General features: G+C 37.8%; 5 protein-coding genes across 7 annotated transcripts; 2 read left to right on the top strand and 3 right to left on the bottom strand.

Annotated features, from left to right (window-relative positions):
• The first annotated feature begins 679 nt into the window (after positions 1-679).
• Positions 680-2491, top strand: LOC119072269. The gene is made up of 6 exons (XM_037177460.1): positions 680-738; positions 1105-1251; positions 1372-1593; positions 1671-1889; positions 1953-2202; positions 2280-2491. The coding sequence occupies exons 2-6, from the start codon at positions 1107-1109 to the stop codon at positions 2428-2430; spliced, it is 987 nt and encodes a 328-aa protein (XP_037033355.1). The 5' UTR covers positions 680-738; positions 1105-1106; the 3' UTR covers positions 2431-2491.
• A 528-nt stretch (positions 2492-3019) lies between these two features.
• Positions 3020-6581, bottom strand: LOC119072240 (protein mesh-like). The gene is made up of 3 exons (XM_037177415.1): positions 6500-6581; positions 4651-6434; positions 3020-4314 (listed from the first exon to the last, which is right to left on the bottom strand). Exons 1-3 carry the CDS (start codon positions 6534-6536, stop codon positions 3100-3102), a joined length of 3036 nt encoding a protein of 1011 aa, XP_037033310.1. The 5' UTR covers positions 6537-6581; the 3' UTR covers positions 3020-3099.
• A 3110-nt stretch (positions 6582-9691) lies between these two features.
• LOC119072233 (sushi domain-containing protein 2-like) lies at positions 9692-12844 on the bottom strand. Its single transcript, XM_037177406.1, has 2 exons — positions 12739-12844; positions 9692-11976 (listed from the first exon to the last, which is right to left on the bottom strand). The coding sequence occupies exon 2, from the start codon at positions 11942-11944 to the stop codon at positions 9779-9781; it is 2166 nt and encodes a 721-aa protein (XP_037033301.1). The 5' UTR covers positions 11945-11976; positions 12739-12844; the 3' UTR covers positions 9692-9778.
• A 1625-nt stretch (positions 12845-14469) lies between these two features.
• Positions 14470-16422, top strand: LOC119072232. 3 transcript variants are annotated; one of them, XM_037177404.1, is made up of 3 exons: positions 14489-15193; positions 15602-16123; positions 16182-16421. In XM_037177404.1, the coding sequence occupies exons 1-3, from the start codon at positions 14682-14684 to the stop codon at positions 16246-16248; spliced, it is 1101 nt and encodes a 366-aa protein (XP_037033299.1). In that variant the 5' UTR covers positions 14489-14681; the 3' UTR covers positions 16249-16421. The 3 variants fall into 3 exon arrangements, with proteins under 3 accessions (XP_037033300.1, XP_037033299.1, XP_037033297.1); XM_037177405.1 differs by having other exon boundaries at positions 14470-16123; positions 16188-16417; XM_037177402.1 differs by having other exon boundaries at positions 14489-16123; positions 16182-16422.
• Positions 16423-19063: 2641 nt separating this feature from the next.
• LOC119072143 lies at positions 19064-24147 on the bottom strand. The gene is made up of 9 exons (XM_037177286.1): positions 24118-24147; positions 23003-23287; positions 20453-20585; positions 20207-20384; positions 19851-19928; positions 19668-19775; positions 19552-19610; positions 19285-19490; positions 19064-19225 (listed from the first exon to the last, which is right to left on the bottom strand). The coding sequence occupies exons 1-9, from the start codon at positions 24145-24147 to the stop codon at positions 19064-19066; spliced, it is 1239 nt and encodes a 412-aa protein (XP_037033181.1).
• Positions 24148-27627: the final 3480 nt, after the last annotated feature.

Genomic DNA, 27627 nt, shown 5'->3' with positions numbered 1-27627 from the left:
CAATAACAATACATGTGTCTCCAGCCAAAAAATCCTCAGTCCAATTTTAATGCACAATTCGTAATGGATAGTATCCGATAGCCAGACATGAATCGGTTATCCGAAAAACCGAAAATTTCGGTTCGGTCAAGTCCAAACCGGAAAATTCGGTTCGGTTCGGTCAGAACCGAACCGAATTTTCCGGTCTGGACTTGACCGAACCGAAATTCACTGCACTTGCTGAAAACTATTCAAAATTAAAATCCAATTACGGCAGTGTAAAGTAAACCAGGCAGGAGCACTCGATTTGACTAGGGACCTGCATTATAAAGTTTTTTTTTCGATAGATTTTCCGTTATAAACGTCCATTTTCCTGACAAAGTAACACAATCAACTCTCTCATTTAAGTTATTTATGGAAAACCCCAAGGTAAGTATAGTGAGGAGGTAATGCCATTCAGACGAAGGGATGAGATGGCGTTTGTATCGAACTTTCGTGCCACCGCACATCTGATTCGTTTGTATATGGCATTACCTCCTCACTATATTTACCTTGGAAAACCCTATGCATGAATTTTCACTGGCTATATGTTCATTTTATGGTAGATCCTTTTTGTTGAATAAATTATTTTTTAAGGAAGGTCTCGGAAGGTCTTTGTGACATATAGGTGCAATCAGTTATCATTTGCGCAGACAGACTTACTCAATTGCTGTTGATTTTCGATTTTTTTGTTTTGTTTTTTGTTTTTGTATCTGTACATTGTCAATGTCGTTTGAGATGTCAAATGAGCTGTCATTTTCACAAAGCTAACCAAAATGTTACAAAAATTTATATGGAGCTGTCATTGTTTGAGGTTAGCTTTGTGAAATTGACAACTCATTTGACACTATTTTGAGAGAAGAACAGTTATTTGACACTGATCTATAGGTTTGTTCTAAATAACTGTAAAGCCGAATTTTGACAACACGAACCACGACGATTTCATCCACAGAGAGGATCATAACCTAAACGTCAACCAATTTCTCTGTAAATTTTTCGTTAAAATGTTCGTCAATCTAAAAGTTGAGGTTTAGTTGCCTTCTGTGGATGAAATTTGACATTACAAAATGACCTTGGAACAAACCTATATGCCGTCAGCTAACAGAAGACGAAATCGAAGAATGCGAAAGGCACAGGCCGCACAGGCACAGGCAATACAAAAAGCCGATCAGCCCGATTTTCGATCTGTAGCTGTCGCTGACGCGGTCAACCATTCAATCACAAAAACTACAGGTAAATTAATGAGCCACATGTGGTTCAAAGTTCAAACAGGAAATGTGGGTTGTCGTAACGATTATCTCGATCGTCATTCAATATCAGCAACCGTGACTCTTTTTCTCCTGTTTTCATTAGATTTAGTTTCACACAACTCATCACGGGACAATTGTTCCCTTTGCAATGGAAATAGATGTGAAAGTGTCTTTAAAGTAGGCTATTGCGGCTGTAAGTTTGGATACTATTGCTTTGAGGCCATTTACATGAAAGAATGCCCAACGTGTCCATCTAAGGAATCTCAGAATTCAAATAATCCAATCGATACTTTCAGTCGAAATGTTGCTGGAGGAATGGTCGAAGGTAAAGGAATGATTTCAGTTCAGCAGTCACACCATGCTTTTGTCAAAAATGTTTTATCTTTTGTATGTATGATATAGTCGGAGAATTCGCTTCACTCGCGCTGGAGGATTGGGCTAACTCTGTGACGAATTTCGTAACCTCTCCAATTTACGACGGCCCTGTCGTAAATCAAAGAGCAAATTTATTTGATTCTCGTCCACAATCAATGAATCAACGGGAACGAGATGATGTCATCAGAAATGTGAAAATCGCTAAGGCCGTTGTGGGAACTGCAGCAACATTGACGGGGCATTTAGGTGAAAACTTGCTTGAACTTTTTTTTTACAATTTCGATCATCTCAATCTTCTCGAATTGTTAGCAAATGGTGTGGGTACTTGTTTGTGGGCATTGGGCAGTGTATTGTCTCCAGTAGTGCGAGAAGTTTCAACAAAAATACTCACTGCAAATAATGTGGATAAAGAAAGAGCCGAACGTATGGTGGACGGTGGAATGGAAATAGCTAAAGCGGCAATCATTTCAACGGGAAGTGTAGCACGGGGAGCTCAGATGGGAACGGGAATATTAGCTTCGGGTGTTGGCCGTCGTTTGGCCCGTAATTATGAGCGCAGGTGAGTCAAACTATTGAAGAACCCGAAATACTGTCTCACTATGATTTTGTGAAATGCAATTCATTAAAAATTTCTAGCTGTGGATTCCAGCCGGGAGAACTAGAATCACATGTTGGTGACATTGCACAGAATGCCGTTCACACTGCCTGGAACGTAAGGGCAATCCAGCCCAAATCGAAATTGACTAAAATATCTAGAATTAATCCAGCGCCTAAGTCTGGAAAATAGGACAAAGGTCCAGGGTGTCGGATCTATAATTTTTGGTATTTTTAATAAAAAAACTCAATTTATGTAAAAGTTAGAGTTTCAGTAATCGCCTATCTCAATTGAACGAGCTCCCATTCACGTCTACGCCCACGGACAATCCTTACAGCCTTAAATAGCGAAATATATCAATGTATCCCTCATGGCATAGCTTTCCATATCTGGCAACGCTCTTTCGAGGAAGAGGACTTCAGTACTTTAACATAAAACATATAATGGACAACTACAGCGACATGAGAGGTATCGTTGCAAAGCTCTTATCAACCGGTTTCAGGGCAATCTATTAGATTCTTTACCGTTCTGTAAGTTGAGTAAATATTGCCTCTCCTTTCTACGTTCTCTTCGACGTGTGGGATGCCTTCCTCACACTACTCGCATGACTATTACAGTCACAATTCCTAAGAGTCCCGTTTTGAACATATTCGATAGAGAGAAATGCATGTGCCTGAGTGGAAGCAACTCAGAGATTGATGCATGTTTCTTGATTAGTCGATTAGTAAAGATCTCGTTATTTATTCGAAGGAAGGGATATAGAAGAAAGACATGATCTGCCAACTGTAAATTTATTTTATCAATTTTTTTTTTCAATCGTTAAATTACTTAGTACCGTTTAACGTATGTCGCTACGTTTTTCTATGCTTGTAATCCATGTTCACACAGCCACTGCAGCCATGAGTTTTCATTTGCGCATTTATTTTTCTGGACGCATTGTCCCAATGTTCCTTGCCAAGACAGTTCTCCTCGAGCATTTCTGGCGCACGTCATGGAATCATTTCCTTGAACCGCAAAATTGTCATTGCAAACGAGTTTGACGATACTTCCTACAAAATAGTTGCGAACTTGTAAGGATCCATTCCTCGGCGCAGATAGTCTTGGACAAGTGACGCTCAATGATTGGATGATGGAGGTAAATGTGTCAACGGTTGTCTTTGTGCTGGTTGCCATCTCTTGATTTCCAGTTACAGCGAAATCAAACAAACATTCATAATTGTCCCCGCAAATTTCCTTAGCTTTCGGCGGAAGCTTATCGACGTCGATGGGTTCGAGGCGTGGAACGTAGTTGTCGTCCTGATAGTTCTCGTAACTTTTGCCGTCTGGATATGTAAACAGACTGTCTTGACAATCCACTTTCCAGTTCATGCCGAAATCATGAATTTCTTTCGCTTTAGAATTTTTAGGAATGACTCTTCCATCGGGATAAGTGAATTCATTCTCCTGATTATCATCAAAGTTACCAAACAAACCCCTGAACGTATTCTTCAGATTGACATCAAGCATAGCAATCATGTTAATCACATACGGATCATAGGTAAATTTGAACGAATATCCCGAGGAGAACGTAATCCTAATATCTTTCTGTGAATTGATTGCAATGAAGGCACCCTTATGCGCTATGGAACGTTTAGTATTTGGTCTAGAGTCCAATGTGACGACCTGTCCATCAATCATAATCTCGATATAGTCCTTCATTAGAGATAACTGAATGGTTGTATCCCCTTCAATGCTTCGATGTTGCATTACATATACCGTACATACGGTTGCTCCTGTGTTCAGATATTGAGTAAACCTTCCTTGCATTGAGAAAACGTCATCCTGACTCTTGAAAATCCAAAACTCGCCAAGACCAAGGAAAGTATAGTAAAATCCGTCGAATGTAGTGAAGTGCGGGTCTCCAATAACCATTCCAGAATGAGGATCAACATAGTCGCTGCCATTGTTTGATGGTCTCTTCTCGTAATAGAGATTGCAATTGGCCTTGTTATTGTTACAGCACAAAAACCATGGCATTATATCAGCAATGATGTGTGGTACCTCTCCCTTCTCGCCATTCGGACTAACTTTGCGCACTAGTCCAGTTCAGACAAAAAAAAAGTTTCGAGTTGTATCGAGGCACATCATCTAATTGTTTCCTATGATCTAGTAGAACAATTTTGTAGAAGATAGTATTAAAAAAATTTCACTCTCCGGACTGCGCAAAGAATTTTCATTTTCTTATAATTCGCTAAAAGTGAACATTTTTAGCGAATTCTAAGAAAATGTAATTTCTTTGCGCAGCTCGGAGAGTGAAAATTTTTACACAGTTTCTTTTACAAAATTGTTCTACTAGATCATAGGAAACAATTAGATGATGTGCCTCGATACAACTTGAAACTTTTTTTTTGTCTGAACTGGACTATTGCGCACATTACCACCACTTGGTGGACCAACCAATAATTTTCCATTTTTATAAACACAACGCTGTGCAGCGCCGCTCTTGGATGGAACTCGTTGCATGAAGCCGAAATCTGCATCGGGGTTATACAGCTTTAAGTCGTCAACAGGCTCGAATCGTTCATCAACTCGAGCTTTTTGTAAAGTTGGTGGACAGGGCAATGCGTCTCTGGGGGCACCTTCATCTTGAGCGTACCAATCGTAACACATTTGATCGATCTCGGCCTGAGTTTTTGTACTAAGTTGATTCAGAAAATTTGAAATTACGACACTCCTGGCACTCACACCAACTGTAGGACTTGAAAGCAGTAGCGCTGATTCTAATTTGACTACGTAAAGACTTCTCAATTGTTGAACTATCGATGTGCCCTGCATATCCAGATCTCCTGTGAAGGCTCCATTGTTTGTTATGTTCGATTTGATGATACCTCTAGGTGTTAGGACTCCTTCAACTAATTCCAGCAGTTCTAATCTTAAGGGGGCGCCCACATTGAACTTAGTTTTATCCCAGGTCATTTTGACTCTAGATGAGCTGAGAAGTTCAAAATTCATCGCGCTACGATGCTTTTCGGTGTAAATGAAACCATAGAACGTATCAACAACAGTGTTGGTGCGTGTAACTATCATGTCCACCTGCATTCTACCGTTCGTATACAAATACGGTACCAAACAGGTTGCCTTGTCTCCTGAAATGGTTGCAGTTACTGTCTTAAGAATTGCATCATGGAATCGAACTTGAACTCTGACAGCATCACTGAGAGAAGGGCCTTGGATTGTGATTGGAGTGTGTCCGACGATTGAGACGAATGAAGGAGTTATGGTGAGTTGCCTGAAGGCTGCGTGCTTTGACGTACATGGAAGGTTGCTTCGTGGACGATTACCAATGAATCCAATTCGATTATCAGTGTTAAGCGAAGCTCTTGGTGAATAGTTGTTTTGAACATCCACTAGATTGTCGATCGAAATTGAGGGAAGTCTCGTGTTGGTATTAAATGATTCCAATGTTACATTGACGTAGGAAATAGTTTTGGGTGGACTATTCAAACGGTCAGTCAATTTCAAGGTTGAGAATGCTGATTGAACGGTGTAATCATTTAGCGGTCCAGAGAGAATGACACGGTTCACTTCAATAAGCGTTGACTCTCTATTTGTGTTTGGGCTCGAGCCATCGTTTCTGTTCTGGTTGCACTTGTTATAGTCTCTGCTCTTGATCACATCGGTATATTGTCCTTGCCTTTGTAATTGTGGCATCGGAACCAAATCACGACTGGATTGAGCCAAATATTCTGCCAATGGCGAAATTTCATAAATCGTTTCACAGTGTCCCATCATAGTTTGCTCATTCATATTGTAAAAAGCATGGTCTCCATCCATTTGGCATTGGACATTTCTGTCGACGTAAACTTTATCCACGAACGCATTTACGAGGGATTTCAGTTGGTTAATTTGATATTCACTCAATTGGCGATCGACAAGCAATGCTTCAACAACACCATTTTTCACTTTAACTTTGAATAGTTGTTCCTCCATTCGACGATCATTGTTATTCCGGTTGGTCAAGCCCGAGAGTATCGATGTTTGAGTGTTGCCATACTGTGTCTGGCCTAATTTACCAATCAAAATTTCATCTGATTCTGGACGAATGGTCAAACGAGTTTGGAATTCATCCCACTTTTCGTCCCTTAGAGTCTTTGTAACCACTTTGTAGTTGTACTCCTGGTTCCGTTTCCAGGCACCGTTTACGGTTGTCAGGCCGACTAAATAAAAAAAAAAATAAAATTGCCACACAATTTCCACGACCGGAAATCAAATTAAAACTCACTTAAAACGATAACCAACAATGAGCTGGACCACTGCATGTTGATCGTGGAGAATGTAAAAGTTCACTGATCGACGAATCTATCAATACAACGAGTTTATATAGACAACAAATGCTAACGAAAATAGAAAACTCATCGCATTTTCCAATGATGTAAACGATCTTCAATCAGAGGCGGATGTAAAACGTTTCTAGTTTGATGATACATGCAAAGATCCTTGCCGGACTGGGAAATCTTCTATCAAAAGCTTGTTATAACTGAAACAAACAAACCATTGAATTCTTCCGACTTATGCCGTAGCACTGCTCCTAGCATTACCACAAGCCTTTGAGTTTTAACTGCCTTTAGAGTTCTTTTGAAAAACAACCTACCGAAATCGGACGTATTTTCCAGTGGACTTTTTTATATGTGTCTAGAAAGGTATTCAACCCTAGAAGCCAAAACCACTTTCAAAAAAATTCTTCGAAGTTTGTGTGGCTGGTGAAAGGTGAACAAAAGCCGAAAACTTGCACTTTTCTTACAAAAATTTCTCCAGTTACACGAGCCGTATAGGGTCGTGTGGGGTGTCATTAGAAAGGTAATAACATGTGCTATTGAGCCGAATACTTATTGGACTTATTGGGTTTAAAATTCATCCCACCCTGTACCCTCTAGTTTTTCATTTTTACACTGTTTCAAGGCCATTCCTCCAGTGTAAATATTACTTTATTTGACATAAGCAATTCGCGACTTCGCGTTCAATGGATGGCACCACTTTCTATATTGAAATATTTGAATATCAGACATAAGAATGTGAAATTTTGCTCACAACAAACCATTGTTGCCATATTCTATGTAGAGGGATTCTTTTGAAAATCCACCTATCATAATCGGACCCATTTCGTCTGGGTTGGATATATACATGGTCTGAAAGGTCTTTGCCAGTAGACCTCAAAACAGGCCTCACACAGTCTCGAGCCACACCTGGTTGCTGGTGGAAGATCTCCGAAGTTGGAAAAATAGTGTTTTTTATCCGAATTTTTTGGCCGTTCAGGGTTCAAGGTGAGATTGGGCTGAGCTGAGCTTAAGTACTTTCGGGTCGGGTCTAGTTTGATTAGATTCATTGATATATGTTTGCAAAAATTTGCAAGAAAAATTTTCAAAATCTGTGTGAACTTTAGACAGGTCTGGGCTGGTACTGATGACGCCTAATGTGAACCTAACATGCTAGTCGTAACATACATTGTCTATGCTTTCCGTTGATATCTCATTTGCAGTGCTGGTGATTGCCGGCATAACAGAATTTTATGTTAGTACAACCGCTACTCGTAAAACTCACCAGCAATCACCAGCACTGCAAATGAGGTATTTATGGAAAGCTTAGATAATGTACGTTACAACTGGCATGTTAGATTCACAATAACCGTCATCAGTACCAGCCCAGACCTGTCTAAAGTTCACACAGATTTTGAAAATATTTCTTGCAAATTTTTGCAAACATATATCAATGAATCTAATCAAACGAGGCATGACCCGAAATTAATTAAGCTCAGCTTTCCAACGAGCCCACTCTCACCCGAAACGATCATTTATTACGGCCAAAAAATTCGGATAAAAAACACTATTTTTCCAACTTCGAAGATCTTCCACCAGCAACCAGGTGTGGCTCGAGACTGTGTGAGGCCTGTTTTGATGTCTACTGGCAAAGACCTTTCAAACCATGTATATATCCATCCCAGACGAAATAGGTCCGATCTTGATAGGTGGATTTTCAAAAGAATCCCTCGTAATGTGTACCTACATTCGATTTCTTTCCGCTACGCGTCGCACCCTTTGTTGCAAATAAATTAAGATTGGCTCACCTAGTTTGTGTATATTACGTAGGTGGAAGCACGGGGTTTCAGGGGGTTTCGAACATTTAGTTTTTTCATGTTGCAGATATTGCAGTGTCAAATTCTGTCCAAGATGTGACATATTTGCAAGGTATTGGCCTTTTTCACAAAGTATAATCAGCGTAACCTTCGTAAAAAGAATCTTGAATCTGACAAGAGTACGTGTGCCAACGTGTAAAAAACAAATGTTCAAAACCCCCTGCTGAACCGTGGCGATCCTCTTGTCAAACGGACAGTACATAAACAAATTCCATCATTTATCGCTCGACAATATTTTACTTTGGCACCCAATCAAAATGCCGAGTTTCACATAGAAAGGAACTCCACCTGGATATTTGGAACATCGCCAATAGGGCCTACTATAATTTCATCTATGGTACAGCTGTGGTTTCAGCTGCGGTACCTCAGTCTTCGTTTACTAATCCAAGTTATCTTCGCCTGTTTCTCCTGAATCAGGCCAGTTTCCATGGTTCTAGATAAATAGATTTGGAAAACTTTTGTTAAGAATAGAAGCCACTCCATGGGTGGAATTTGTTTCATATTCTGATACAAAGGGGGTAGGTCTTAAAAGGTCTGAGAAAATGAATACAATTTTGAATATATTCTAGGTTAATACTAGAAGCAATGCATGCCCTAAATGAATTTGTGTCGATTGTATTGTCTAAAGAACTGAAGATCTTCAATTATTAAGTTATTGATAAGCCATAATAATTACAGCTTATAGCTGGGTCCTCCCCTGACTTGAGTCTGTAACAGTTTGCTTTTTAAAACAGATTTCAATTCGACATTTTCTTGACTCTAATCGGAAAACGTTTTGTCAACTCAGCCAATTCAATGATCTCAGTATCAGTACATGAAGCAAGTTCGTTAATTCAATGTTTCTTCAAATAAATCAGGTGGCGATACAGATTTGCAACTAAATAGCACGAGCTCAATCACAGTTCACAGGTCAACAAACAACTAATAGATTTATCGCTCTATAATGTCTATGCTTTAGAGGCAACTGTCTGCTAGCCGACGTAAAGCACGAAATCTAAGAAGTATTTCCTCGATGTAAGTGCAAAATATTTTGTCTTTATCATAAGACTCCAATTTGTGATGAGCACAAGGCAAATAAGGAATTAAACAGTTGCATTGTTACCACTTTGGAAATTTAACCAACGCACTTCAGCTGCTTCTCTTTGACTACACTACTTATTATCCTGAGATTTAGGAGTTCCTTTCCCGAATTTTCTCATGTGATTAGTGAGGACAAATGCTTACCTGCATAATGCATATTGCATCCCGTTCTTATGTAAAGAAAATTTAATCAAAAGGACAGTGTTGTATGTAACATTCGTTTATTTAATCAAAATTCTCAACTATTTCCATCGATCATTTAACGCGCTTTTTGTCGCTACGTTGTTGTTTTTACGATGTAGAAAATCCATGTTCACAAAGCCATTGTAACCATGAGTTCTCATTTGCGCAGGAATTTGTACATTCGCCCAATGTTCCGTCCCAGGACAGTTGTCCACCTGCACTTCTAATGCATTTGATGGTATCATTTCCCTTAAGTTTAAATGAGTCATTGCAAACAAGTTTGACGGTATTTCCTTCAGCAAAATTAACAACTTCTAAGGAACCATTTTTCGGAACAGTTATTCTCGGACACGAAACGCTGAATGTTTGAATAATGCTAGTAAACGTCTTTATAGTTGTCAGAGTACTGGTTGCCATCTCTACATTTCCAGTAACAGTGAAATCAAACAAACATTCATAGTTATCTCCGCAAACTTCCTTAACCTTCGGTGGCACGTTATCGACGTCTATCGGGTCGGTTTTGGGAACGTATTTATCGTCATGGAAGCTCTCATAACCTTTGTCACTTGGATATGTAAACAAACTGTCTTTACAATCAATTTTCCAGCTCATCCCGAAGTCGTTGATGTCTTTTGCGTTCGAATTTTTGGGAATAACTTTTCCATCAGGATAAGTAAATTCATTCTCCTGATTATCATCAAAGTTACCAAACAAACCCCTGATCGTACCTTTCAGTTCAGGACTCAGTAAAGCAATCATGTTGATAACATTGGGGTCATAGGTAAATTTGAACGAATATCCCGAGGGGAACGTAATCCTAATATCTTTCTGTGAATATATTGCAATAGACGCACCGTTATAGTCAATGGTACGTTTAGGCTGATTGGGCTTCGAGTCAAATGCAACTATCTGCCCATCAATCATTATCTCAATGTAGTCCTTCTTCAGGGACAGCTGAATAGTTACAACTCCTTCACAGCCTCGATATTGCATCACATACACCGTACAGACGGTTGCTCCTGTGTTTAGATATTGGGTAAATCTTCCTTGCATCGAGAAAATGTTATCTTGACCTTTGATAACCCAGAACTCTCCGAGTCCAAGGAAAGTATAGTAAAATCCGTCGAATGTAGTGAAGTGCGGGTCTCCACAGACTGTTCCACAGCACGGCGGTTTGTAATTATCACCATTGTCGGATGGTCTCCTTTCGTAGTACAGCTTACAGTTGGCCTTGTTATTATTACAGCACAGGAACCATGGCATTATGTCTGCAGCGAAGTGGTGCCATTCTCCTAAAGGACCATTAGGACTAACTTTTCGCACATTACCACCGCTCGGAGGTCCAACCAATAGTTTTCCACCTTTGTAAACACAACGCTGGGCAGCACCACTCTTGGATGGAGTACGTTGCAAGAAGCCGAATTCTGCATCAGGATTATATGGCTTCAAGTCATTAACGGGCTCAAAGCGTTCATCAACCTTAGCTTGCTCTAAAGTTTTTGGACATGGTTCAGTGTCTTTTGGAACACCATTATCCACAATGTACCAATCCAGACACATTTTATCGATCTCAGCCTGACTTTTCGTTGTGAGTTGACTCAGATAATTTGAAATTATTGGATTGTTAATGGTAGTCGTAGTAGTTGACTTGGCCGTAGTTTCTAATTGAACAACGTAAGTATTCCTTAAGTTTTGAACTATGGTTGAGCCCTGGCTATCGAGATTCCCTGTGAAGGCGCCATTGTTTGGGATGTTCGTTTTGATCACACCTCTAGAAGTAAAAACTCCACCAACCACCTCCAACAGCACCAATTTTAGCGGGGTGCCTGCATCGAACTTCGTCTTATCCCAAGAAAGTTTGATTTGAGTATTGCTGACAAGTTCAAATTTCATTTCACTGCGATGTTTCTCGGTGTAAATGAAGCCGTAGTACGTTTCACCAGTACTAGTGCTGCTAGTAACTATCATGTCCACCTTAATTCGACCGTTCGTGTTTAAAAACGGCACTAAACAGGTTACCTTGTCCCCTGATATTGTTCCAGTTACTGTCTTAACAGTTTCATCATGGAATCGGATTTCAACTTTGACGGCACCGGTGATGGAAGGACCTTGTATTGTGATTGGAACATTTCCGACGATTGGAACGAATGAGGGAGATATGGTCAATGGCGTGAATTCTGCACGCTTTACAGTACATTTTTTATCATCCGCAATTACATTGTAGACTGCGGACGCAAAAATAACCAGTGATATACACGAAGTTACTAATTTCATTCTAGAATGGTTCTGCTTCCCACACGAATTTACTGTAAGTTATAAAAAAAAATTATTGAACAAACCGTTCTGAAATGAAGGTTCCAAAGCTCAAAGAATAGGGTAGCACATCCTGGGGCGAAGAATTCTGTATCATGTTAAATATTCTAAAACCGTAAAGTCTAATTTCTGCACTAGCCTCGAAAAATATCTTACTTAACCCGAGCTATTGTGAGCGGGTACATTTTATCGCATTTGCAAAACTAGGTTCGTTGGCAGACGTTGTAGCAATAGTAGTAGAATATTGCTTATGTCAAATAGAGTAATATTTTACACTAACGATATGTCCTTGGAACAGGAACAGTGTAACAAGCAATTTTCTACTACTATGCTAGGTTCTTTGCATTTCCCACAACAAAATATTCCGTTTTGTGTTCGAATTTTTTCAGCTGTTTTCAGCCAGGTGGTCACTTGTATGTGTGAACTCGATATTCCAATGCATTCACAGAAATACACACCAGCTGGAGAAAGCACTTGAAACGGAATTCAATCCGAATCATAAAGACGATGACTCATTTGTTCTGTTTGTTCTCGTTAATTGATACATAAATTCATCTTTTTTCTGTCTATACTCGAGACAACTTCGCTACAAACAAAATCTGAGAAAAAGTAAAGTCCCATACGATGTGTTATATAAATATGTGGAAACATAGGTAACACGGAAGCTATGGGAACTGGGGTTTATAATATAGGTAGGTAGAATTACAGAGCAGGACTACCAAAAATTATTTTTTTTCAATTCAACAAACTCTTACCAGTTAAATTGAGTCCTCTTGGATAGTAAGTGGTGGACCTTATTAGAAATAAACTGTTACCGTTGTAGCGTGTATTGCTAATTGCTGGTGCAAAGCTTATGCAGGTGCTTATATACTAACGAGCTATACCTTTATATTATATCGCAATGTGATTTTGGAGCAAGGATGTAACATTCTGATTAACTGACACGCTCCAATTTCAAATATATCGTCTGCTTCAACGATAAATTAATTTTTACTTGTAATGTAGGCCAATCCGGAGGCCACCCGAACCTACTTCAGAAAAGAAATTATTTTAATTTCCTTTCAGATTTTCATCTTTCATTTGCATTAGGGTGATCCCATTTAGACAGAAAATCCATATATTAGTATCTCATAATAGCAGTGGCAATAGTATGTTATCCGTTGGGATATTTTATGTTGGTTCTATGGTAAATTAAGTAAGCTATGTTACCAGCGTAGCTTCGCGAAAAAAAATTACTTCTATTTTAACAGGTAATGAATCATTTCCGTGAGTTGTTGCGAGTAAAATGTAATATGTAATCTAATCGAATCGTGCCGGTGCTATCGAAGAATTTCCGGTTACCGTCTAACATACAAAAGTTTTTGCAGCACGAACGTTGATCTTGAAGTCGTGCTTCGTATGATCATACATATGCAGCACGAGACACGATACTACTATAATCCATACAACAGCGCGAAACAGGAGGCTGACTATTGTTTACTCGTTACCACGGGACTTAAATAAAACAAACTTCAGTCTAACACCAAATTAGGGTGATATAACAGCACTGCTACTAGCACGAACACTGAATGGACAAATGTCAAATTTGTATTGTACGTCTACCGCTTAGGATTGTTTGTATTGTACGTCTACCGCTTAGGATTGTTTGTATTGTACGTCAGTACCGAACTGGCCGTACTGGGAATTCAAGCGATCTGCATTTTTACATGAAAAAGTCCTTTTTCGAATCTTTTAATCGATTTTCCCGGAGTGGTTTTTGATAGCCAGTCCGGCAATGTGGTGTTTTAACTCATACATCTTAAACAAGTCGTCTATCTTTACAAAAGACACGAAGTGCGTACATTGACTTCATCAGCGTCCGAATATCCCTAGTAGAACTGCCCGGAATGTCATCTATTTCTCTCTCTCTCTCTTTCTGATCCAATGCAGTTCATACGTATGACGATGATGAAACGATGGAATCCACTGCATTGCATGCACAGTTCTACTAGCGTATATGTTCTATGTTCATGCTAGAAGCAGTGCTGTGGTGATACTACCAAAAGGGGTCACTCTTTCAATGATGTTCAAAAAAATTTCAAAGCCTTAGCAAGAGATTCAATTACTTTTCAGACCCGGGTAAGTATTTACAAGGTAAAAGGTAGATAATAATGTGGAGACACAGCACTGCTTCTAGCATGAATATAGAAAATATTCGGTGGCTGATGAAATGACAGTAGGCACTGCGTTTCTTTTGTATAGATAGATGACTCGTTTTCGTTGAATGAGTTAAACCATGCAATACAAGCAATCCTAAGCTTTTATCACAAAAGCCTTCTGACTTGTCAATTCAATGTTCATGCTAGGAGTAGTGCTATGGTGGAGATAATGTCATAACCGAGTCAGATGAGCACCGCGCATCTGCATGGAATTACCTCTACCTTGGTAAATACCATCAGGACAATGTAACCCTTTTCAGAACCTTGATGTAACCGAACATGTCTCGTCTAGTGTCACTCTAGTTTACATCTGAACATTATAGACTAGCAACGTGACGTAGGCTTTGACTACGTATGCTTTTATGTCGATGTCAATTCTTTTGTTGCAAGTTCGATTTCAGTTTTCATCGCTTATTGTTAGATGTTGCAGGCAATAATCGAATGTGTTGAGTGAAATTCACTTTAAAAATATAATTATCCGTTTGTCGTTGTCGTTTATCATGTCTGCCTATACTATTATTGTAAATGATGTGCAAAAAATGAAAAATAAAATTTTGTGTCTGGCCCGTATTGACAATTACCGAAATGTTCTGAAACATGTCACGGTCGGCGAATCCATCCGGACGGATCCATTTCGATTGGATTTTTACGACTCCGTCGGAACGTCGAGTTGGATGTTGATATTTTATCCGAAGGGTCAGTACGTCGAATCACGTAATTCCGTTGTCAAGGAAAGTGGCCGAGCCAGTATGTATCTGAAAATGGTCGACTGTGAACACCAAGACGACTCGTTGGGACTGGCCATCCGATTTTTCATCAAATCGCCGTATTGTGATGTCTTGGACAAATTTTCAACCTCCAAATGTGCGAACTTTTCGTATCGCAATCTGAGTGAACGTTGGAGTGGTCCATTTAATTTGGCTGCTATAGAGGAGCTCTATTCGAGTCGATGTAAGAATTTGTTCTTAAATGATTCGTTAACTGTTGGATGTGAATTGGACGATACTACGTTTCATCCATCCCCAATGATGCATTTGAACGAGAATGTTCATGTAACTGACACATCTTATACTACTGATGATGAACGTTCGTTAACCATTGGATATGAATTGGGGAATACTTCGTTTCGACCGTGTACAACTTACACGGATGACCAACGTTCTCTAAACGTTGGATTTCAATTAGGCGATACTACTTTTCGGTTGCCATCAATGATGGAGTGGGAAGAAAATGTCCACGGTACTAGCGCATCATATTCTTATGACCAACATTCTTCAGCCGTTGGACCTCAATTGAACAGTACTACGTTTTACCCGTATACACCGCCATCAATGATGCAGTCGAAAGAAAATGTCCACAGTACGGGCAAATCTTACACTGACCAGAGACGTTCTTTAATTTTTGGATCGGTATTGGACAAACGTCCGCGTACACCACGAACAACGCTGCAGCCTAGGGAAAATTTTAATATTTCCAGTAGATCGCATACCGCTGGCAGACATTCTTTGCCTGTTGGATATGAACCGCATAATACAACTTTGCCAGTGTCCAGTATTGATGCTAAATTGGACACTGTTAAGAAACCTGTAAAGAAATCTACGAATATTGGTCCCCGTCAAACCACTCCAAGAGTACATACGAAAGGAAATCCTCGTCGTGAAAGCACTTTCAATACCGATGTCAAAGCAGACGAGTGCAAAGGAGAGAAAAACGAAAAGAAAATTTCTGTTCAAGAATTGACCTCGGCTCACCGAAACGTTTCTCTTGAGGAGAACGAAAAGGAACACGATTCCTTTAAGGAGAACGAAAAGCAGTCCTTGTGTGCATGTCGCAATTCAAACGAAATGATTAGCAAGGAAACGCAAACGTGGAGTGATAAATTGCGATCTTGTGGGAAAGTCGACAAAAATGGAACTGACAATGTTCATCAATTGTCACCACGGTGCGTATAACGATTCCCCAGTTCAAATTGGAAATAATTATTTCGACTCTTTTTATAGAACCAGCCATCATCGTGTCAAGTCACGCGTTGCATACTTTGAGAAAGCTTTCTCGTCGAAGGACTAGACATACGATTTATAATGTTGCTAATGGAATTACCGACTTAGTTTTGTTCGAACAAAAAGCAGTTTATGTCCTTCAGAGTGTAATGTATTAAATATTTGTTTCTGTCCGTTTCAAAGGACCATTGAAAATTTGAAAAATAAAAAAAAAGATTTTCTGTCGCATCAATCTTGTCATTGTAGCGAGTAACATCATTTTATTGACTTTCTTGAAGGTATGCATGAACTGTAGAACTCGAAAAGGGTCCTCTGGCTATTCATCAATGAAAACTATACGGAGGTTACACAAAATCGAAACTACGCGAGCAAATCTTGTCCCATCTATTTCCTATTGGCGCATCGATTGGCCCACTACTTCCTTCTATTTGCCCACTATTTCCTTCTATTAGCGCCAATAGCACCTGACGCAGGTAGTAGTTTCCCGCTCGCACAAAATCTAAAAAGGGATTCAATCCCCACAGTTCGTAAATGGTTTATCTAATAAAAAACCGATGTAACTGAACGATTTTGTGGGTGTCTTGTTTTGAAAACAAATAGAGTAAAACTACCAAATAAACACGAGCCCCTGCACGCACAGTACAACTTCTAGCATGAATACTGAATTGAGAAATGTCAAATTTGGAGGTTTAGGATTGTTTTTTCGAACAAACACTCATACAATGAAAACTAGTCGTCTATATTTTCAAAAGAAACGCAGTGCATGCTGTAGATAGGGGGTATTTGTCCAAAAAAATCCGTATGCTTGCAGGAGAATATTTTGACCAAACTATTGATGGGGCTAGTTTAATCATCGAATAAGGTGAAAAAAACACTAACGACAACTGGCGGATGTGCCAAGGCAACTGGTCAAAATTAACTTTGAAAATTTCAAACGACAACATAAAATCCGATACAGATCCGATTCATTCACTTACTTCGTACAACTTATTTTTTGAGCTCTATCGATTAAAAAGACAAAACTCGTCATTTGTCGCCTAATTTTATTGGAAATCGCATCGAAAATCAAACATAGCGGGAACTTTCAAAAATCGTGCTTGAGTATTTGACATAGGGTAATATATGGTAGCGAAATTGTGCAAATCAATTAGGTAGACTGAGAAAACAAGTGAATGAATGAATAATGAAATGGCAGTCTATGTAACCTCCCTAACCTAACCTCACTCTCTTACAGGATTATTTGTTTGTTTATTCCGATTAATATATACAGGCCACTACCCTAATTACATATTAACCGTTAATTTACGTTCAAGTTGTCGTTATTAAATCATTAAATTAGTCTCAAAAGGAGATTAAAGCGAAAATCAAAGAAAAGAAAAAAATTAAAGAGAAAGCGATCTTACATCAATTAATCAAACTGTAACTCTTAAATCTCGGTTCTTAAAAACAGAAAAATTCGGTTCCAGTATGTCAATCGAAGAATAGTATTCATTGTGGTTGCTCTGAAGTCTATACATAGGGGAATTGCGCTGAATGTTTGATTTTTTGTCAAACGGTAGGTAAAAAGTTTGCTGGTTGCGAATGACTCGAGATCAGTTCAGTTGCTCCAGTCGAGTGTGATAATCCGGTTTTATCCAATGGAAATTGTAGTAGAGCATGCGGGTGAATTTTAGCTGTACTCTTTCAATACTGTCGCTGTACATATTGTAGATGGGATTCCAGATGGAACAGCAGTATTCCAATCTGCTTCGCACGTATGCACTGTAAGGCACGATGAGACTTTTCGGTGACCTGAAGCATTTGGTTGATCGGAAAATGAAACCAAGCATTTTGTAGGCATTATGACATTATCGATGTGTTCCTTGAAGCCCAAATCAGCTTTTACGGTTAAGGGTGCTAGGTCCTAGTCATCGATGTTGTAGACAAAGCTGGTTTTGTTTCTTTTGTTCGAGATAGTTAAACTGAAGCATTTGTCGATGTTCAGTCATAAGTTTCGCGTACTGGCTGTATGACTTGTATTGAAACAGGTTACGGAAAACCCTTTTTTTGTCCACGTGTGGAAAGTGGGTATTCTACACCCAGTTTTAATGCAAGTCGCTTAGTGTGTATTTATTACGGGTTTTCAGTGGTAAAATGTACCAATGCATTTGTGCCAACTTAGGAAAAAAAATAACAAAACCCACTGCTGCCCAGTGGTGACTCGCTTGACGAACTCATAGAGGTAAAAGTGTGACTCTGGGAATGAAGAACTTTATGGTTAATTTACAAGAACTTAAACATTGTGCCCGATTTGGAGTTGGTATGGCCATGGGAGCTTCATCGCTTTATGTTGCAAACGATGATGAAACACCGAAAATGCTGGATATGGAAGAAGACAAAATAGTAGAGCTGGGTAAAATTATTATTGTAAAACCTTGTAAAACCAAAAAAGGACGACTTCGAATGGCTATAGCAATAACAAGCATGCAACAGACAAATGGATTTTTAAAACTATCACACATGTGCCCATGGGTGAATTATAATTCCATGCATTCAAACTATTGCTTAATTTAAACATGTTGTGCCTCTTCATACGCAGACGTAGTAATTTTCTTGAAGATTAAAATTTCGGATCTGCTTAAGCTTCCGACTCTATTACTGTAGCTTTAAACTTTTATCTGAAACGTTTCCACAAATGTTCACCTATGAAGCCTATAAGTGCACACAATTCGCCAATGCCTAACATAATTAACGGACCAGTGATATGAGCAATTTTCAATATTTCAGGCGATGGATCTTCCACTTTGCCTGAGACCAATTCTCGCAGTTTTCTTTCAATCGCAAAGTCAAGATAAGCGTCAGTAATCTGCACATATTTTGTTATCACTTACAGTTGGTCACCCTTAACTTGTGATTCTGTATAAAACACCCACCTCTTTTTCCCAATACTCATACAATCCGTGTTGCATGCTTTCTAAAGCAACTTTATTGAATCTGTCCATTAATGGCCATCCTCTTGTGGCTATAGCCATTGTGTATTCGAAGAAAAGGTCGTCCTTTAAAATCTTAAAATTTTCGGAAAAATTAAAAAGGAATTTTTAGCAACAGAACGCATTAAATGTACACTCAGATGATCCAATGAATCCAATGTTACGAAATCTTCAAATGTTATTCCACGACTGTGCAACCTTTCGACTGAAACGCCAAATTTTCCGCTAAAGGACATATTATACAGTTCCTCATGGCTTCGAATTTGAACTCGTTTGGACATTAACATTGAATCCTTCACTTGAGACTTTTTTACAGCCAAAACATAGACTTCATGCGGTGCTGTTGATATACAATTTGGAATTAGTCGTATAGTCCTACGAAGACAAAAATAATTTGCAACCTCCCCACGCATAATTTGTCTCAACGTAGTCGTGAATGGTGTCAATTTTTCCCACCAATCTGAAAATAATTTTTGTTGAGTAATGCAACCAGTGGACGACAGTAATGATGTTTTACTTCGGAACTGTAAGTAGACTTTTTAGGCCGCCACTGTATGCATTTTCAAGTATTATGGCGGCTAACAGTAATACTGCGTACACTAATCGAACAGCCAACTTACTCGTCCTACAAACACAATATTGCCAGATGAACCGAACATTACATTCGGATAATATAAATTGTCTCTTGCGTATCACTTACCCAAGTTCGATTGATTGTTGTAAGAATAGACCCAAAATATCCAAAATCGTCTTTCTAAATGACGTCTTTATATCTCCCCTGAACATAAAATTGAGGTCTAAATTTTGACTTTACAATAAGAGGAATCGTATACACCTGCTAAATACGAGATGCTCCTCTTTAAAAACCACAATTTCGCCAAATATTCTCACCAAATAGAACCAAATTATACACAAAACGATAGTCCCGAAAATATACAGCCAAGTGTTTAAATTGAATGGCAAAATTGGAGTCAATGCATACGACAATGGTCTGCAACACCCATAACATTGTAACGAATTCAAGTGAGAAGCGTCTAAAAACTTAATTTTATTTACCTTGGAGCAGGTACAACAAGCGTTGATGCCGATCGAGCAATGGCAGCTGATGATTCAAATATATCAAAGTACCATTGTCCAATCGAAGCAACGGCAATATCAGCTTCACGTTTGTACAATAATCCTACTTGTCCCTCGGAAGTGCCATCGTCTATGTTGATACTACCCCAATCTGGCGCTAGGAAATTCGTTTTATTCTTAATTTGTCAGTGAAATTAAAGAACAATTTCGTCGAAATTGATTTACATAATCGAAATTCCAATGTGCAATTTCTTAAGATGCAAAAGTTGATAACGATTCGCGACTCAGATCCATCAAAAAATATCGTCTTTTTGCCTGCTGTTGAGTTCCATTCGCGGTACAAATTTTCATTTGGTTCCTAAATTTATCGGGTAAAAATTGTAATGACATTGTAAACTCGCCAATGCTATTCGCAGATTCTGCTTATGGTGTTTTTTGGTGACTAATAAGGCAAATACGTTTTTCGTTACTTCTATAGTTCTGAAGGGGTGATAACAAAGAAGTAACCATTTCCTATATACGACCATGAACTCTAAAAATAAACCAAAACACTCCAAAACCTTTGGTCACTGCTTCAGCACTAAAGTAGTGACCAAATTCCGCGAAGTAAAGTCTCCAACTGAAACGGGTGAATTCATAATATTTTTCATTTCGGGTGACTGAAATTGATTTGCTAACATACAATCCCTGCATTCTGTCAATTTATTTCTTTCTTGCAAGGTGATGAAGAGTCAAATCATCATCCATGTGCTATTCTGATAGGGTGTGTCGATTTCAATTATTTTTTTTAGTCATTCCGGGTTCCGCCCTACCGCGATTCACCCTCGCACTAGCAATAATAATCAGCAATTTTTTTTTTTTTTTCTAAGTCAATATAAGCTTGCATCGTCACTTTTTCAAAAATTTTCGAGCTACACGAGATAGCTGGATTATGGGTCCGAACCAAAAAAAATCTACAGATGCTTTTGCAAAGTTTTCACTCTGTACGGCATCTAGAGGGTCTACTAGAACATACAAAAATTAAAAAAAGTTTTTTGGGCCTTCCAACAGCGAAACCAAAAAATATTTAAATTTATCTATCTAAACTGTATGTTTGCTGGATGCGCTATTGAAATACCTACAAAATGAGCTATCACAACAATAGCTTGAAAAAAATTCACCCAGAAGAGATGACTTTTCCACTTACAAAATTCTTGAAAATTCCACCTCGGTGAAACTTGATGCTATACCAAAATGACGGTAAAACATTTTTTTAACTTTTTTTAATTTTTGTATGTTCTAGTAGACCCTCTAGATGCCGTACAGAGTGAAAACTTTGCAAAAGCATCTGTAGATTTTTTTTGGTTCGGACCCATAATCCAGCTATCTCGTGTAGCTCGAAAATTTTTGAAAAAGTGACGGTGCAAGCTTATATTGACTTAGAAAAAAAAATTTTTTGCTGATTATTATTGCTAGTGCGAGGGTGAATCGCGGTAGGGCGGAACCCGGAATGACTAAAAAAATAATTGAAATCGACACACCCTACTATTCTGATACGAAAATAAATGGTCGTGATGACCTCAATTTTGTTCGATTCTTTGAAATTATTCTTCCACGAAATGTAACGTAGAGGCCACGGTGACCTTCAATACAATTTCAATCGATATTTTTCAGATTACCCTATAAGTTGCCTCAGATGCTTAAAGATTCAAGAATGACACTACTAATCTCATTTTGTAATAGACTTAGCCTCGGACTAAGTTCTCAGGACGAGCAATCACAATTTTCCTATTACCATGCTCACATTTCTTCATCTTCTTCTGTCTTTCACAAACATTGTGATCCACCCTGTATTGTCCAAATGCTTGTATCCATATTTCTAATTGTTAGATGTTCGATAATTTGACGAGTGAGTGAATATTAACTTGTAATTTTGCAATATATATCAAAATAGTAGCCGGACTGATAGGAACCTGCCATTTTTCTAAAAAAAAATCCTCGTGAAAACTTCTTTCTTAAATACGGTGAACATCCTGCTATACTTAACAAATCATTAAAAAAATATAATTCCATCGTCATTCTTCAACATTTCTGCGACAAATTTAGTTAAAAATTGTTATCATTATTTCTCTTCAAACGTGACATAACTATTGTTCAGGACCACCCTGTAGAATAGAGAATTTCCCGGGCAACAATATTGTAGAAAATTATCTAAACATACAATCATTGGTTCCATCTGAAATATGACAAAAACAGTGAAAAAATAGGTGTTTCAAAATATTTATTCACTTTGACCACATTTTTGGACCACCCTATGTTCAGGAAAAAACTTCTAGGGTTTAGGAAATTTAATTCTCTATCGATATCATCCATACAAATACGAAATATTTTGTTCAGAGTATTCGAAAATGGTCGAAGACTTAAAAAGTGCACTCCAGACTTCCCCCTTCCTTTTCCCGAAAACTGACAGGATTTCAGCTTGGCACCCGAACTTTTCTTTTTCAGGGTACCAAGAGCTATCCAAATCACCCAAGACATCCTGTGCACCTTTCATGGACACAGCATTTCTACGGCTACTGCACTAACCCGATAATAACAAATAAAAATTGTCACCAAGAAACACTATAAATTTGCTTTGTTCGTTCGTTTAAAGATGTTTTTTTACAAACTAATTCCGAGGGGAAAACACTTAGTACAATTTGTTAGACATACAAAGAAAATGAAGTTTGTGGAATTTAAAGAAACAAATTTTGAGTTGTGGCTTCCCCTTTGATTAAAACACTAAAATTAATTTACCCTGCGTTCTACAGTAGTGTATGGTATGTACTCTATTGCCGATACAATAACCACTCGACCTTCAAGATCATCTAATTTATCCGGATACAAGTCAGCGTTCACCCTAAAAGTGCAATTCGTCAAATAAAACGTGTCGAGGATGAGTGGCAGTTTGTTATTTTCAATTCCAACAAATTTCTGCGTTAGCAAATCCAACGAATCGTTAAAATTGGTAGATGGAATCACCAGCAAATGATGCGGATAGACTATTGAAATGAACTTAAACAAGTTATCACTGTTTCCATTCTAATAACATTAAAGAAATTAACTATCAAGAGCAGGATGTTGAAAAAAGTCCATGTCAACGTACTGGTCACCAAGGAAGAGAAACATTCGATCTTTGATTCGTTGAGTAGAATTTTGTTGAATATCGAATTTCATAGTCAGAAATAAATTCAAATTTTCGGTGATTGTTATGATTGCCTTGAATGTATAGAAATTTATTCATTTTATTCATAGAGGTACCTAGAGTATTTATGAGCCGAAAAAAATGAAAAATCATCTCACCCACCCAACTATAAAAAAACGTCAACTTTGTTCCTTTTTTAAATGTAAGAATCGTAGAGTGCGTTCAATTTCATGCGTACATTTATCGTGTCATTTTTGAAGTTCTGGTTTGAGGTGTAAAAGAATAATTTTTATATTTAAATTGGATCGAAATTCTGCATATTAAAATGCCCCGAAAATGTTGTATTGAGCAATGCATGAACTCTCAATGGAAGCTATCAGAATCAAATAAAGAAATATCATTTCATTCGTATGTATGTATACATCCTTTTACTTTTCAATGCAAAAAATTATTTTGACCATGAAAATGATTTTCTGTAGTTTCCCAAAGAATGAATATAAACGCTTGGATTGGTTTCATTCTATTAAAGTAATAACTGGTCAAACATTAACCGATGAACAAAGATTAAGAATATGCAGTTCTCATTTCCTTGAATCTGATCTTGTAAAAGTGGGTCAAAAATTTATGCTGAACAAATTAGCGGTGCCGTGCATCTTCCCACATTTACAGTAATAGTTATGCGTCTGGCATTATTGCAGAATTTCTAATTTCTCCTTTGTCTGCAGACACTCAAACTATGATGTTCTTCGATTGTCATTAGATCTAGAACCAAAACCTGTCTCCGGTGTGTCCGTTGAATCAATAATGTCTACGAATTCTGAAGTTGCAAATTCTGAAGTGTCGATTAATAATGTTGACCAAGCTTCCATTGTATCTATTGAAGAAATGGATCTGAGCATCGTCGATCAGATGGAGCTTACGATAGAGAATAACGTTAAGGAATTCGCCGTTTCCAATTTGCCGTTCAATGAAGGCTCTGCTGCACTCATTGAAAATATGGAAATCGACAACATTACCATCGACGAAAAACCAGAAAATGTTCATACCTCAAATGTTCATTCCACAACAAAGCGAACTGTTAGATATCCTGGAGATATCAATGAAGACGAAGAAATGTGCCCAGAAACTACCAGACGGAATATTATATTGTGCAAGAAGAAAGTTAAGGCTCAAGCGAAGGAAATTTACAGATTGAAACAAACAGTACGACGCCAAAAGAAACAAATTCGAACACTGAAACAATTACTGAAAGATCTGAAGACCAATGTAACATTTTTGTTAGAAATAATAATTTTAAAATCTTCGCGCATAAACAAGGTAACTTGAATTATGTCAAATTCAAGTTACGTTGCTATCTGTACACGAAAACGACACACACACATTCAATAGATGATTTTTCATTTTTATCTGTCATTTTGTTCTATCGAGAGGGCCCTTGATTTTATTCTTGAATATTTGATTATCTCTCATACCTGGCAGCCGGTTTCCACATGTCGATGGAACAAATTTTTAGTATCTTCGTTATTACTTGAATCGATTCGAATCCATTGTAATACGATTGGGTAATCAAGACTCAATTCTTTGACAACATTTTCAATGCTAAACAAATATTCTCTGCTCAAAGAGCTATTGGTAGGGTAGTCGTAAAGAACCATAATTCCATACAGATTGGCGTCCGATAGGAAATACTTTTTCACTGAAAAAAACCGTCCGTTTAATTGAGGCAATAAATTGCATTCGAATTTCATTACTTATATCCATTAGGAGATATGTGACATTGACACCAATGCCCACAGTTGGTACTTTCATTTTGACTTTTAAATTAAAAAATTCTATCACATTTAACGGTCGTGCGGTAATGTGTTGTTTCTTTTAAAATGTACATTTCAAGAAAGCGCAGGAATTCCTCATTTCTTTCAATTTATTTCTTTCCGTTTGTTTTTTTTTCATACCATGAGTACATTATTTGTTCTTAAGGTAAGGATTCCATTAATGAGCGCATTTCAATGTCTGTTTGCTATTTGAAATTTTCAGCATTCGAGTGTTTGTGTTACGAAATGTGATTTTCAAAGGCACTCGCATACGCATACATGCAATCGATAACATTTTGTTGTCTAAGCATTTTATGAAATAGTAACGTAAACAAAATTGGACAAACTTATTCCCAATTGCAACCTCTTCATATAAATGTTTGCGTTTTTATTCGTCTGTCTTCCAATGTTTTTTTATGCTGGAAATGTTTGCTTTCACAGTCCTTTCTTATTTATCATTCATTCTGTAATCGGTTATTTACTCTCTCGAAATTACTGTTCTGTGCCTTTATAACTTTTGATTTGTTTTTTGTAAAACATGTACACAGAGCCTAATATTTGTGTATTAATACTCTAAATTCCCGAAAAATTCACTAAAACTTGAAAAAAAATATGTAAAAACACATTGAACACAGTACATTTAGTAAATTCAGCTTAAAATTCAATTCAAATTCACTGCTTGATATCTGTATTAATTTATGTTCTCGCTCCGCGTGAAAAAGATGAGTTCCCTAGGATCGAAAGTTTACGTTACATTCCGTAAAAGAATGAACTCCCCAGAATCGAACAAAACGCCTTCACGTTCCATCGATTATGTGCAAAACTTCTTTATTTTTCGAAATCTCCGAATTTTTAAAGTTTCATTTTTCCTATATATTCAATCTACTTTTTTAAATTGAGTGCCAATAGTGTCTTTATTATACTGTGGCTAATGGCACTGGGTGTGATTAGCCTCATTATAATAAAGAGACTATTTGCACCCGGTACCATTAGACACAGTATTTGTTTATTTATTTCGTCAATGGCATCCGTCCCTGACTACTTAAATTTTTAATTTTACAATAAAAGAACAGAAGATTATAAAGGCATTATTGGCATACGGTGCCGTTTGCCACAGTAAAATAAAGAGACTGTTGGCACCCGGTGCCAATAGCATATTTGTTAATAAGTTTTTCATTGCCTAAATTTAAAATTGACGTCAACTAAAAATAAAACACTTGGAAACATCTATGTATACAGATTGTAAAACAATTTTTCCATTTTGTCCGATACCGCTGGTTTGCCACTATTTGGTACAGCGTGAGACAGAACACGTTCGTTACTCGACTGTTGTATTTGTGTCACAGATAAAACATCGTTTGACAAGAAAATCTGTTGATGTGAAAGCTTAAAATTTTTGAATTAATTCTCTAAATTCCCTAAAATTCCAAAAAATTCACTGAAATTACCTCGGAAATTACCAAAATTCTCAAAATCAATTCCCAAATATTATGCTCTGGTTTATGCTAGTTCTCGTTAACAGAGCACGACATTTTACACAAACACAAAATATGAAACATAGCTAACGCCGACCCGTACGAAACACCTATTCGTATCAAAAGCCTTTACTGTGAAACTCTTCATTTCTTTTACTTCATTCTCTACTGAAAAGCTATTCGCCCTTTAATATCACTTACATTATCCACTCTTTGCCTTGTTAGCATATACAAATAAATTGCCGGAGGCAATATAGACAGCCCCGTACGAAGTCAACTTTCATAAATTCCTATTTAAACAGCTATATACCGCTATATTTACCTATATTTTCCTATAAATAAACATTTCACAGATGAATATGCTATTATATAGCTCTATATGCCTGTATATAGCTCAATATAGGTGAATATAGATATATACAGATGTCCATATATGGAATGCCTGAAACACCCACACACATAACATATTATTTCTATGTTAACAGAAAGTACCATTTTTCCCAATATATATCACTTTTATTAAAATCCAATATGGCCACCGGCAGCCATTTTGTTAGGAGGCCGGAAATTTTACCGACGCTTTACATTCGTTAATACCTTTCAAACAAAAACAAATTCATGAAATTCGGTCAAAATTTACTCGAGATATTGACAAAATACTCCACGTTCACTGTACGGCCGCGTTGTCAGATAAGAGCTCACTCCAAGAGACCTAGCTCACGCTCCGGAGAACATAATTTCAAAAACTGATTGGTACGGTCAATACCTATCTAATAAGGGTAAAACAGACGAAATGTGTTGAAATATGGCCGACCTACAAGCAAAAACTGCTTGCCGCCCTGTGCCTGTTTCACACCAAGGGGTCAAACTCACGAGTCGGTCATCCGATTTCCATACTTTTTTTTTGTCGATCGGTATTGTAAATACCTTTTATTTGACGTACAAGTGTAA

The sequence above is a fragment of the Bradysia coprophila genome (assembly GCF_014529535.1).
Source record: "Bradysia coprophila strain Holo2 chromosome IV unlocalized genomic scaffold, BU_Bcop_v1 contig_81, whole genome shotgun sequence".
Lineage (NCBI taxonomy): Eukaryota > Metazoa > Arthropoda > Insecta > Diptera > Sciaridae > Bradysia > Bradysia coprophila.
This window is presented reverse-complemented; position numbering and strand designations above follow the sequence as displayed.